This window comes from Malaclemys terrapin, chromosome 2 (genome assembly GCF_027887155.1).
Source record: "Malaclemys terrapin pileata isolate rMalTer1 chromosome 2, rMalTer1.hap1, whole genome shotgun sequence".
Lineage (NCBI taxonomy): Eukaryota > Metazoa > Chordata > Testudines > Emydidae > Malaclemys > Malaclemys terrapin.
In genome coordinates this window covers 172631365-172644658 of record NC_071506.1, presented here as the reverse complement: position 1 = coordinate 172644658, position 13294 = coordinate 172631365, and the positions used below count along the sequence as shown (strand labels likewise).

Genomic DNA, 13294 nt, shown 5'->3' with positions numbered 1-13294 from the left:
GACGAGAGGGAGGCAGTGAAAATAGGCAGCTATTCTAGGCAGCAGGGCTGTCTGTGTGCAGAATTCCCTCAGGAGTATTCATGTTGCCTTTACTGGTGGTTTCCTTGGTTTTCAGTGATTGCATAGACTGGAAACACACCCAAATAACCTTTTTTCTAAATGAACGTATTTTGTGGGGGAACATATAGGAGGGACAGCATGACCTAGTTACATTTTCACGAGAAAGTAACTTTTGAGACTCTATTTCCCAATAACAACATTGCACTGTAATAATTTATGCAAAACATATTTTCTGCACATAAGTATTTGTAGATATGTATGTCCACTCATTGATATCTACCTGTTTGTAACTAGTGATTAATCTCTGGATAGCAGAGAGGTTCATACAAGAGTAGAGCAGGCAGGACCTGGTAAGTTGCAGAGGCGGCTGGGGAGCTGCAGAAGTAAGCCCCGTCTAGCATGCCAAACCCTCAGGCAGTTTACCCATATACTGTGCAGAGTTACACAGCAAGGCAGGTGGAACTTGCTACAATTTTCTTCTCCTGCCTGGGGAGTCGGGTGTCCCAGGTGGACTGACTTGTGTATAAGCAAATACCTTAAAACCAGCTACAAATGGTTGGTTTATACACAAATATACACAGTCTGGATTTGTATTTTATGATAAAATACAGGATTGTGCCTTGAATCTGCATTCTGTACATCATCTCGTATAGCTCGATAACAATTTTAGCACCAACCCTTTCATCTAGATACTTACACATTTGAATTTTGAGTACAGATTCTTCCATTATAATCAAAATACTAATGGCAAGCAACTACAGGACATAGAATTGGGGAGTGAAAGAGCAATAGGTCTCATTTACTGATTACTAAACTTGCTTTAATGCTGTAATAGTCATTAATCCAAACCGGAAGTACAGACTATAATGAACAATTCATGAATCAAAATTTCCTCTCAAGAGCCCTGCCTCAGTAGTAAAAAAAAAAAAAAAAAAAAATCAGAGCACATTCAGAGCAAATGTGCAGCTATTAAACTATTTTTCTCTTGGAGAGCCAAATAACTTGAAACCTAGAAATGCTTGTAATCCCACTGAAAGCTGGAATTTCAGACATCAGACTATGTACTGGAACATTTTTGCAGTAGTAAAAAGATGTTTTAGATGCCTTCTCTCATAAGTCACCGTGATAAAAGACACAGATTATTTATCAGAAGTCCTTACATTTCTGCATGTGGAACTTTAAGGTCCACTGCCTTCAATAAAGTGGAAAAATAATGTGATTTGAGGATAAAAGTGGTGGTGAGCTATCAAGAATAAACTTCATACTTAATCTCAAAATAAATTCACCAGAATGGAAATGGCATTAAAAGACTTCAGATTTCCACAATGAATAAAAATGTAAGAGGCAGAAAATGACACCAGCATCTTTTAGTGAGGAGGCATATCTTTTTTCTTCTTTTTAAAACGAGTTTTGCTTTATTAACTGCAGACAGATATTATTGTGTGCAAGGAAGGTGCTCAGAGATGACAACAATAAGAGGCCAGATGTGTGTCTAAATTAGGTGGCTATAAATTCTAGTGTCAGAAGATGTCTCATACTAGATGGCTCATTGATCTAGCAGCTAAAGGCATAACAAGATCCAGTGGCTGGAATTTGAAGTCAGCAAATTTCAAACTGGAAAAAAATGCTTACTAATCTGTTCTGTAACTATTGCTCTTTGAGATGTGTTGCACACGTCAGTTCCAGTTCAGGTGACTCACAAATCAGTTCAATCCTGAGGTGGGATCGAAGTCTACCTGAATAATGATGGAAGGACTATGCATCCAAATCTGGCATCATCGCTAGACTGTTGAGAGATGGCCTAATGAGATGCAAAGGTATGTACCAATGACCAAGCTGCAGCTCTACAAATATCCAGAATAGGCACTTGAGTGAGAAAGGCTGCGTGTGATCTTGTTGAATGTGCTAGTAGCACAAACACATACAGAAGGAAATGCACAACGAGATTTGTTGACATGAGACCGGAAGGTCTATCATCCTGTCCACAACCATCATGAACAGTTGTGAGGATAACCTAAACAGTTTAGTCCTGCCCAAGTAAAACACTAATGCTCTCCTAACATCCAAATGTGTGGAGCCACTCTCCTCATTCTTATAAGCATGAGACTTTGGAAAGAAAGAAAGTTTGTAAGTAAAGTGCCTGACTGATGTGGAAGTGAGAAACCACTTTGAAATTTTGGATGAGGGTGTAAGTATACCTTGTCCTTGTAGATGTTTGTATATGGTGGGTCAGATACTCAGATTCTCAATTCTCCTACTCTCCTTGCTGAGGTAACTGCCACCAAAAAGGCAACCTTCACTGAAAAATGCAGCAACAGGAAGCCAACGGCTCAAAGGGCTGTCGCCTTAGCTTTGCTAATACCAGGCCTAAGTTTAAGGGGGAATAGGATCCTCTATTTGGGGGTATAGATGGTTCAGACCCTTCAAAAACTAACTTTGGACTGGAGAAAAGTAAGCAATTAGCAATCAGAGGATGGAAAACTGAAATAGCTGCTAGTTCCTGATGGAACTAATGCCAAGACCTTGCTGATTCAGGAAGAACACATAGTGAAGCACATGTTGTATTGGAGCCCAGCTCAGCCCAGCACTTTTTTGCTGAGACCAGCAGGAGAATCTTTTCCACTTCAACAGGTAAGTGTATCTAGTAGAAGGTTTTCTGCTATTTAGGAGGATGTTTTGTATGTTGCTTGAACAGATATTCTTGTGTGGTGTTAGCTATAGAGCATCCAACTGAAAGATGAAGGAGGTGCCCATGGCCCTGTGAGATCAGGTCTGCTTCTGGTGGTAATGGAACCCTGGTTGAGAAGCTAACCAGAGTGGAAAACCAATGCTGGCGAGGCCATGCCAGTGCTATGGAGGATCGTGTGAGCATGGCCCTGTTTGATTTTTAACACTGCATAGGAGTGGAACCAGAGGGTAGACATAGGGCATCGGGAAGGTGTCCATTAAAGTCTCTGGATGGTGACATGCTCATGAACAAAATTGGTGACACTTCCTGTTGCGCTGGGATGCAAACAGGTCTATGTGCGGGGGGAATCACCCCAAGCTTGAAAAATTTATCTGACTATATCTGGACAGAGATCACTCAGAGTGACTGGTGAAAGATCTCCTCATTCAGTTTGCCAGACTGTTCTGGACACATGGCAGGTGGGAGGCTCTGAGGTGGACTGAGCTGATGATGTAAAACACTACTGCCATTTGGCATAGAAGTGTCAATCTTGCCCCTCCCTGGCTCTTCACATAGAACATCACAGTGGTGTTGACTGGAAGAACTAGCAAATTCCTTGGGAGAGGAAAGCATGACAAGCTAGATGAATGGCTCTCAACACTTACATTTATATGGAGAGCCAAATCTTGGCCAGGCCAGAGACCTGAAGCCCGTAGAGTCCACAGGTGAACTCCCCAACCTAGGGTGGAAGCATCTGTAACCAGAGACAAAGTAGGATGTGGGGAAACAAAGGGGTACTCCCATAAGTATGTTGGTTGGGTCCATCCACCAGTCAAAAAAGGGTAAGACTTCTGTGGGCCAGGGCTCCCCGCCGCCGAAGACCTGGACCGCCACCAGGTGAGTACGAGAGCTGCAGCTCCCCCACTTTGCCCCAGGCCCCCTGAATCCTCTGGGCGGCCCTGCTGTAGGCAAAACCAACATGTCCAGTGAATGATGAACTGGGGAATACACCACGCTCAGCCAGCTCTGCAACTTAGTGAAACACAGCCTGGCATGCCAAACCACATACGTACATGAAGCTATGAGGCCCAGAAGCCTGTGGCAATTCTGTGCTGTCGTGGTGGGATGGACCTTCAGGTGTAATGAAATGTCTGGAGGAACGCCCTGGCTTCTGTGGAATCCAAGACAGCTGCTATAGGCTCTATTCTCTGAACACATGAGAGGATTGACTTTTCTTCACTGATCAGCAAACCCGGTGGATTGGATCTTGGCCATGCTGGATATCATTTGGCTTTTGGAAAGGACTCTCACCAACCAGTCATCCAGCCATGGAAACACCCGATTTTCTCAGGAACACAGCCACTTGCCATGCACTTTGTAAAAACAGGTCGCAGATGGCCCAAATGGCAGAACTGCAAACTGACAGTGGGATTAGCTGATCATAAATCTGAGGAATTTCCTGTGCCGTTCATGTATTGCCACATGAAAACACTCATCCTTTAGATTGAGTTCTGGATACCAGTGAGCAGGATCCATAGAGGGGATAATCAGAGTGACCATGTGAAACAATTTTCTTTATGTGCTTGTTCAGCTCTAGCGAGTCCAGAATGGGTCTGAGACGTCCTTTTGCTTTTGGAATTAGGTAGTAGTGAGAATAAAATCTCTTTCCTCTGTAAAAAGGAGGAAATTCCTCTATGGCTCCCAATAGGAGGAGAGATTGCACCTCCCGAAGAACTTCCTCATTAAAGTGGTCCCAGAAAAGGGACAGGGAAAGGGGCAAGGATAGAAAAACTCAAGAGTGTATCCCAGCTCCTTCATGCTTGAGACCCACTGGCCTTAGTGATATGGCTTCAAGCACTTAGGAAGTGGGATACTGTGTTGGAAAAAACAGGGGCAGGAGAAACTGATACTACAAACTGGTAAGTTACTCTCAACAAGAAGGTTGAACTGACTGCTTGGTGTTTCAAGGCTGTCTGATGATGATCTCACCGTGGCTGAAAAGAAAGGAAGAGGTGGTTTCCTCCTGTAACTTTTCCCTTTCCTTCTAGATTGGTCCTGGTGCCGAGACATACCAGAATAAAAATGGTGATACTGCTGTGGATAGAACTGCTTCTTCTTTGGGAGGGGAGTGTAAATACCCAAAGACTTGAATATAGTCCTGGAGTCTTTAAGGTTATGAAGCTTGTCATTGGCCTGCTATGAAAAAACCTCTGTCCCTCAAAAGGGAGATCCTGAATGGTCTGTTGGACCTCCTGAGGAGGACTCAATTACTGGAGCCACGAACATCTGTGCATTGTAATGGCCAATATCATGGCTCTGGCAGCAGAGTCAACACCATCCAATGCAACCTGAAGCAAGGTCCTGGTTACCAACTTTCCTTTGTCCACTACTACCAGAAGCTCTTGTCTGGCCTCCTCTGGTAACTTCTCTGCAAATATTAAAACATTGCCCGGTGGCTGAAATTATAATGTCCCAGCAATGCTTGCTGATTAGAAATCTGGAGTTGTAGTCCAGCTGTTGAATAAGCTTTCCTGCCAAAAGATCGAGCGTCTTTGCATCTTTTGATTTTGGGGTAGATACCCACTGACCATGGTGTTCGCTCTTGTTAGCAGCTGAGACCAAAGATCCTGGGGATGGGAAGGTGTGATGAGGTATACAAACCCCACACTTTAAGGCTGCTCTGGACTCAGCCAGCCCTGCCCGCCATACCTACAAGAGATGCACAGACTGGAGGAGGAGTTAAAAGGGAGAACAGCAGCTTACTTATGGCCAGGGAAGAAAAAGGACCATTACCTTGCAGCTCCTAAGGGAAGGGCTGAGGGAAGGCAGGATCTCTTTCACAGCAACTGCTTGAAGTTCCCTCCCTGAGGGAAGGGAGGACCTGCTTCTGATAGACCCTGAGAGGGAGACATTTCCCCTCTCATCTACTAATCCAGTTTATGTGTGTTGATTCCCATGTTTTGTTTAGGGGCTGCCCCTGAAGGGGAGAGACTTAGAACCGGCTTGGCTGGCGGCCCCAGGCATGAGAGGATGCTGCTGCTGCTGCCCCAAGAGGGAGAGAGCTGCCATGCCATGTCCGACCATGAAACGGTGCCAGGCAGTGAGCTGACCCCCTTCACACTGTCTTGTTACAGACTGCGAACTCTGGACAACAGTGGGGTGGTAGGAAGTGGCCCAGGGAGGCACCTTTAAAGTGCCCCTGGGTGTCAGGAGCTCAGGCTCAGAGGCTTGCATGCTCCCGGACTAGCGGGATCAAGGACAGCTGCTGCTAAGCCTGGTGCCTGCTCCAGTGGGCGGTACAGCCGTGTTGGAGGAGCTGCCTGCGCAGGGCGCTGGCTCCTGTGAGTGACGGCCCGACGTGTCACAGCTTTCGCTGCATGTCAAAGGGCTTATACGCTGACCACTAGGCAACATTCCCCTTGAGTGAAGACCATCAAACGAGGTGTAAAAATGTTCAACCCCCTCTAAGGGGCCATAATACCCGACTCAGACCTTTTTGCTGTAGGAGGCAATGAAGATGGTGTTTACCACAATATTTTTTGGGGCTCCAGAATAGCCTCAAGTGGATACTGCCTCTTGAGAAAGCACCACAGATCTCAAGATATGAACCAATCTGTGTGTGGCCTCCTGTACCACTTCCACCTGGATATCTAGGGAGGAAGCCACCCGCTTTAAAAGGTTCTGGTGGGCCCCAGTGAGGAAACAGCAGACATAACCACCTCGTCGGGCAATGAGGAGGAGGAACCCAAGACTGGCTGAGGTGGAGCTTCCCCCAATTCCTCCGAAGGGGGAATTCACTGAGGCAGACTGCTCACGTTCGGTACCAGGCCTGGTACTGGGAGCAGCTTCTTGCAGCTTTAGCCATGCAGGATCATAACATCTACTGGAGGACATAGAGGGCAGATGGTGCACAGACAGTTTGGAGGCAGGAGGAAACCCGCCTGGGTTCCAATACCGCCATCGATATGGCACTGGAGCTCAACTTCTTCCCAACCATGGCTACTAGCCGACCAACAGGGATGCTCCACTAGATACCAGAGGTTAAAGCCTCTCGAAGGAGAGCAATGGCTTATGTGATGTGGCTGTGACACACAAGATCCGACTTCCCCCTTGGACAATGAACTTTAGTCATCCAACCAGGTAGGTGCAGTGTCTCTTGGTGCCAGGGAGCAGTGACAGGAGTCCAGAGAGGATGGCATTAGGGGAATCATAAGCTGGCTTGCCTCTCGATGGCACTGCACGAGTGGGTACCAGATTGTCTGGAGGTAGCAGTGGTACTGGGTACAGAACTCCAGTAGCCAGCAAATCCATGTGAGTGTCCATCAGTACCAAGAGAGACATCTGCCAGTGACGCCAGCACTCAGCAGGTATATGCCTTAAGTATTGACAGCACCAGGAGATTCTGTTGCTGCTACTGCTGAGCCAAAGACGACGCTGAACAGGATGGTGCTCCACTTAGAGGTCGATCTCAATGGCACCATTAGTGGCGCTGAAGTCGACGACCTCTCTTGAGGTGGTATCTGTACCACAGAGTGCCTCAGCACTATGTGCGCTCCATTCTCCTTCCCGACATGATTGCTGGAGTTCAGTGCCAGGGACCTTAATTTCCTGGATGATGGGTCTCTGGATGCTGTCCTCTGATGCTGCTTCTTCAGTACCAGAGAAGGAGATTGCCACAGACTCAGCCTGGACAGGGGGAACACTCCTGACTAAAGCAGAGTTGTGCAGTGCCTGCCCTGAATGGGAAGCCTCTGAGGGTGGGCACAGGGCTGCCTCCATAAGAAAGTACTTCCCTGTCTTTTTTGGGCTAAGTCCCTGTAGGTTTGGCATCTTTCTCTGATGTGACCTTTTTCTAGGTACTTCAGGCACCAATAGTGCAGGCTGTTGACCAGAACTGTCTTCTTACATGCATTGTAAAGTTTGAAACCTGGGGACCAAGGCAAGCCCTGGCAATGGTACCAAAAACTGAAAGGAACGGAAATGTATGGTAGTAAAAAAGGAAACCTATTAATAGGAAAAAAAAACCCTACACTAAGATTGTATACTATCAACTATTGACAAGTACCAACTACATACAATAAAAATACTGAGAAAGAGGAAAACACTTGCAGTAGCAAGGTAGAATGCTCTGACAACAGTCACAGGTGGTAAGATGGAACTGGAGGGAGCTCTTCCCTTTATATCATCCCACAACAGCATAAGTAAGCAGAGGGCACATGTGCTATCCTGATGGGAATTGCTGAGTGAAAAATCTCCAATGCTAGTGCACTAAGCAAGCACACACCTGAAGTGGAATGGACATGTGCAATCACTTGACGTCTTTTTTTTTTATTATTATTCCAGGGTTTGTCTACACTGAATTATTCTGGAATAACTCCATGTGGGGAAACTTATTCTTGAAAAAGAGTGCCTTGTTTGGGGTTAGCTTATTCTATTTTCAAAGCTATTGTGCTCTAAATTCACGTCCTACCTTAATATAAATTAATTATCAAGTGTAGACAAGCCCTTAAATACCGAGGGGAATAAACAATTGGAACAGCTCAGGGATGTGGTAAATTCTCTATCATTAAGAGTTGCAGGGCTTATCTACATTTGAAATGCTACAGCGACACAGCAGCATGGCTGCAGTACTTCAGTGTGTGCGGATGGGAGGGGTTCTCCTATTGGAGTAGATATCATCTTCCTGAAAGGTAGTAGCTAGGCTGACAGAAGAATTCTTCCGTTGATCTAGCACTGTCTACGCTGGGGGCTAGGTTGTCTTGACTATGCTGTTCAGGGGTGTGGATTTTTCACACCTCCGAGCAATGTAGCGAAGCAAAATTAAAAGACCTCAGTCAAAAACAAGGGTCTTTCTAAAAGACATGCTCTAGTTCAACCACAAGTATGGGGCTGGATGCAGGAATCATTTCATGAAGTTCCATGGCCTGTGTTATGTACGAGTTCAGTTTAGATATAAAATATATCTTCTAACATGGCTCCCAGAATCAACTGAAAGGAAAAGCCAGCCAAAAGATGCCTAGAATGTGCACGCCTGGATTGCCACAGAGATACAATGAAGGACCTCTTTTCAAATTATATTGCACCTGACAGAAGCACTTCTTGTACTTGTGTTACATTTTGTTCACGGAAGCAGGACCATCAACCCAACTTTCAGAAAGTACCATAGTATCTAATGACAAGTGGCTAGGACCTCCATTTTATTCCATCTGAAATATGGCATCTTCAGTAGTCCAGCAGTCCCTTGACACCACCAGAAGAACAGTTTAGATAGTCAAAATGGAACTCCTACATAACAGGGCCCAGGTGTTCCTTTAAGGTCTCTTCTTGAGTTCTGAGCTGATGAGTACATCACTGAAAAGACTGGCTTCAGTGTTCAGTACAACAATCTGATCTGTGATATCTACTTGCAAAAGTCTGTAAACATTCATGTCCTGTGTTAAATGCCTAAAAGCTCTTCCCCTCCCACCCACTGCTTCTTATAAATCTCACCCTAGAATGGCCTGAAAGGATTCAAAGGGAAAGGCTTGAGTGAGCCAGTCAAATGTTTCAGCTGAGCATCTGGGACTTGATCCTCAGTCTTGCATAGGTCACTTTGCCATGACAGCATCACAAAAATGACTCTAAAGCTGCCCTAAAGTGGCAGCTGAGGATTCTCCAGGTGTAGCAGTGTTCCTGTGCCAGTCCTCAGCATGCTCCAGGATTGCAAGTGGTGAAAAACAGTGTAACCACCACTGAGGTGTGCTGAACTCAGGTGAACTTGAGAATGGAGCTTCTACGACTACATTTGAGCCACACACATTGGCACAGTTGCATAAAAATAACCCAAGCTCAAAAAGATCAATTTGCTAAGAAGTAGAAAGAGCAGAAAGTACTAACAGATTAAAAAATACCAAGTCCAGCTAGTTAGATAGAAGGGGAATGACAGTCTCATGGCTAGAGCACAGGCCTGTGTGTCAGATTTGGGTTCTCTTCTTAAATCTACCACATACAGTACTTTCTTTCAAATGTGGGCAAGTGACTTAGCCACACTGTGTCTTAATATTTCCATACTGCACAAGAGTGTTGTGAGGGTTAATTAATTAATGCTTGTGAACTGTGTTGAAATCCTCTGATGCAAAATATTAATATGAGATTTAACAGGTATGTGGCCAAAGAATATTATGCTTGGGCCAGCTGCCAAGTGAGTTCATAAGAAGCACATTCTTGAAACTTTCCTTAGGGCAAAGACAAGTCAGTTAAGGGAGTATAAATAGAGGCTTGGAGTAGAAGCAGAGTTTGTCCCAGGTTCACCCAATGAGTGGACTGAAGAACTGAGTGCTTTGCTGAATTCAATTCACCTCATACAAGTCCACTCAGTATTCTTGTTCAGCCAATCACTCAAACACACAAGTGTGGTTACATTTGCAGGAGATAATGCTGCCCGCTTCTTGTTTACAATGTCACCTGAAAGTGAGAACAAGCATTCGCATGGCACTGTTGTAGCCAGCACTGAAAGGTATTTACATTACGCTAAACATTCGTATGCCCCTTCAGGCTTCGATTTGTAGGCTCTAAAGTTTTACATTTTTATTTATTTATTTATTTATTTACATAACTGCACTCAAAAACAGAAAAATCTACATTTATAAGTTGCACTTTCACAACAAAGAGATTGCACTATAGTACCTGTAAAAGATGAATTGAAAAATACTATTTTTTAAAAATCTTTTTTACAGTGCAAATATTTGTAATAAAAATAATATAAAGTGAGCACTATGTACTTTGCATTCTGTGTTGTAATTGAAGTCAATATATTTGAAAATGTAGAAAAATATAAAAAATATTTATAATAAATTTAAATTGATATTCTATTATTGTTTAACAGTGCGATTAAAATGGCGATTAATCGCTACAATTTTTTAAATCTCATGATTAATCGGAATTATTTTTTTAATTGTTTGACAACCCTAAATTATATTATTACTAATAGAAAGTACTCATGGAATTCAGACAAAGTAAAAATGGATTCCTTACAACTTCATGTAATATTGGTAAAAGAGTCCATAAACAATTGGTTTTATTTAAGCCATACTATTTTCAATCACTGAATTGTTAAAATGAACAGATTATATCACACCAGCAGAACAATGCCAGTTCCATTCAGAATGTTCCAAATCATAGAAGAGTTAGTTTAACTCAAGGTGACAAAACTAGCGATATTACAGGTATTAAAAAAAGAAGGGTTTCCATATGAAGAAATAAACATTTCAGTTTTTTTTTCTTGTTCAGTAAGAACACAGAAATGTGGGATTTTTCTCAATTTAAGTATGTTCTGAGATTTATCAGTGCTGGCTTGTAGTGTTTTAAAATATTGCTAGGTAGATATGGCTACATACTATATTTTCCATAAACAAATTTCTCACACACAATCTTACACACCAAGCTAATGTAAAAGCACTGTTTTCATGCTGAGAAAGAATAAATGGTTTGCCCAAACAGCTAGATACAAATGCATTCATTTCTGTAAATCTTACCTGACCAGGTGCTACATCAGTTGGATCTGGTCCATGATGAAATTCTCTGTGCAATTTTCCAGAGTGCAAATCTAGTACAAATTGTTTGAGTTTACCTGGAATTCTGAAACAAAATCCCCCCCCACAGTGAACATATGATAAATAAGTACACAATCTTCAACAGAAAAGTAAAGTATATTGTTTAGAGTAGCCCACATTTCTCCTGTGCATCAGATACAGTATGTTCACTTTAAGTGATTAATTTATGGTAGAAAGCTAAATGGATGGTACGCTTGTGTTTACCTATTCTACCAGTTTTTTTCTTCTTCCCTGCTATGTCCTGAGGGCACAGCAAGTATTTCTTCCCTTCAATAATTCCCACAGAGTTGTCCTAGCCAATAACTTCATTGTATGCTCAATTCAGCTCCCCACTACCCACGCTGCAGAAGAGAACAGCAGGTTCCACTATGATTTCAAACCGGACAGCAGAATTTGATGTGGCTGGATGGCCAAAGAGCACTACTATAAAGGCAAGGGTAGTTTTCCATTTTGCCCTTGGGGCAGTTCCTCTCTAAAATCAGACCCTGTCCAACAGAATAGCTGGGCTTGCAAATTACTGAGATGCTTTAAGATTTTACCTTTTATTTTAAAAACCATGAACTGTTCACAAGGTCACTTCTGACATATCTAGAGGTCTCCGAAGTTCACCTTTATCCTATGGGACTGTCTATGAACCTGCCAATTTCTCTCATTTATGTCAGACAAATGCATTACCCTTACTGCTTGTTGACACAAGCACTAGCTGTTACTAGTCAGATACAGACTATGAAGCAGAGGAAAGAAAGATGTTTTTGAAAAGACAAAAAAGACCTTATAATAGTTTGAAGTGAACTACAAATCCACACGACAGCTATAACTGATAATTATGTACATAACTTATTATAGCTGTGCTTAAATTTAAACTATTACTCTATTGCAAATTGCTTGCAAAGTGTTTTGTTAAAAACCAATTGTGTGTGCCGTGAACATGCTATTCTGCACAAAATATTCATAAGAGAGTGCAATAGTAAATGTAACAAAAACAGTTTTAGGATTTTCCTATTAATCGAAATGTACTAAGGCTTATATTATATTATAGGCAGATTACATTTTAAGAATAAGTCTGCTGGAATTTGGATGAGAAACTGACAATGATCACCAGATTCCTGCCAAACTCCACTGCAACATTGCATGGTGGGGCTCCAGAATAAGACACAGAGGTCAGGAAGCTTGATTGCAATGTTTACACCATTCCATGGAATCTACAGTACAAGCAACCAAGGGTTCTGCCAGATACAATGATTTCTTCTTAGCCATAGTGTCTGTGGTCAGCATTGCTAACAAATTCCATTCACATTTGGTCTTAGTAACTTCAGACTTGGGGCAATTGCCATGTTTGTAATTTTTGTGCTTTTGTTTTTTAAATTTGGGTTACATTTGTCTAGCACCAGAACTGACACACAGCATAATCTTTCCAAGAAGGCTTGCAGTGGATGTTAAAGTTTGAATAGGTACAATGGGACTCAAGCAAATGTATGAACACAGTATTACAGTGACTGCTTACTCAATTCACATCATTTGCATGCATAAATACATAATTTGCATCAACATAGCAACTGCACATCCAAATTAGCACTGCAGCTGTATGCATGCACTTTAGTAAAATCAAACCATGACTATCCAGTCACCACACTTGGCAACGTATTTCCATTTATTTTTGACATGTTACATTGAATACAACTCTCAAGAAGAGCTGGATTTTTTGGCCAGATTAAATACAAACAGAAGATAATCATATCCTCACTGTTCTTCCAGTTGTCTCTGACATTAAAGATATCAGGACAAATCCTTTTGTCTAAATTGTCATAGTTCTGCTGAAGCCAATAGAGCTATGACAATTTACATCAGCTGAGGGTCTGCCCTCTGCTGCCAAAACTCTAGGAAACCAGCTCAGAGTTGACAGTCACTTTATCATCAAACATCAGTTCCCTTTAGAAGAATTTGTACAAGTGTCTCATTCAGTATTGCACATCTG

General features: G+C 42.8%; 1 protein-coding gene across 1 annotated transcript in view; it reads right to left on the bottom strand.

The window, feature by feature from the left end:
- ERP44 (endoplasmic reticulum protein 44) overlaps positions 1–13294 on the bottom strand; it is a 118839-nt gene that overhangs the window by 2304 nt on the left and 103241 nt on the right. Inside the window, exon 11 of the mRNA XM_054018855.1 lies at positions 11242–11344. Within this exon, the coding sequence (XP_053874830.1) occupies positions 11242–11344 (103 nt within the window). The remainder of the gene's footprint in view (positions 1–11241; positions 11345–13294) is intronic.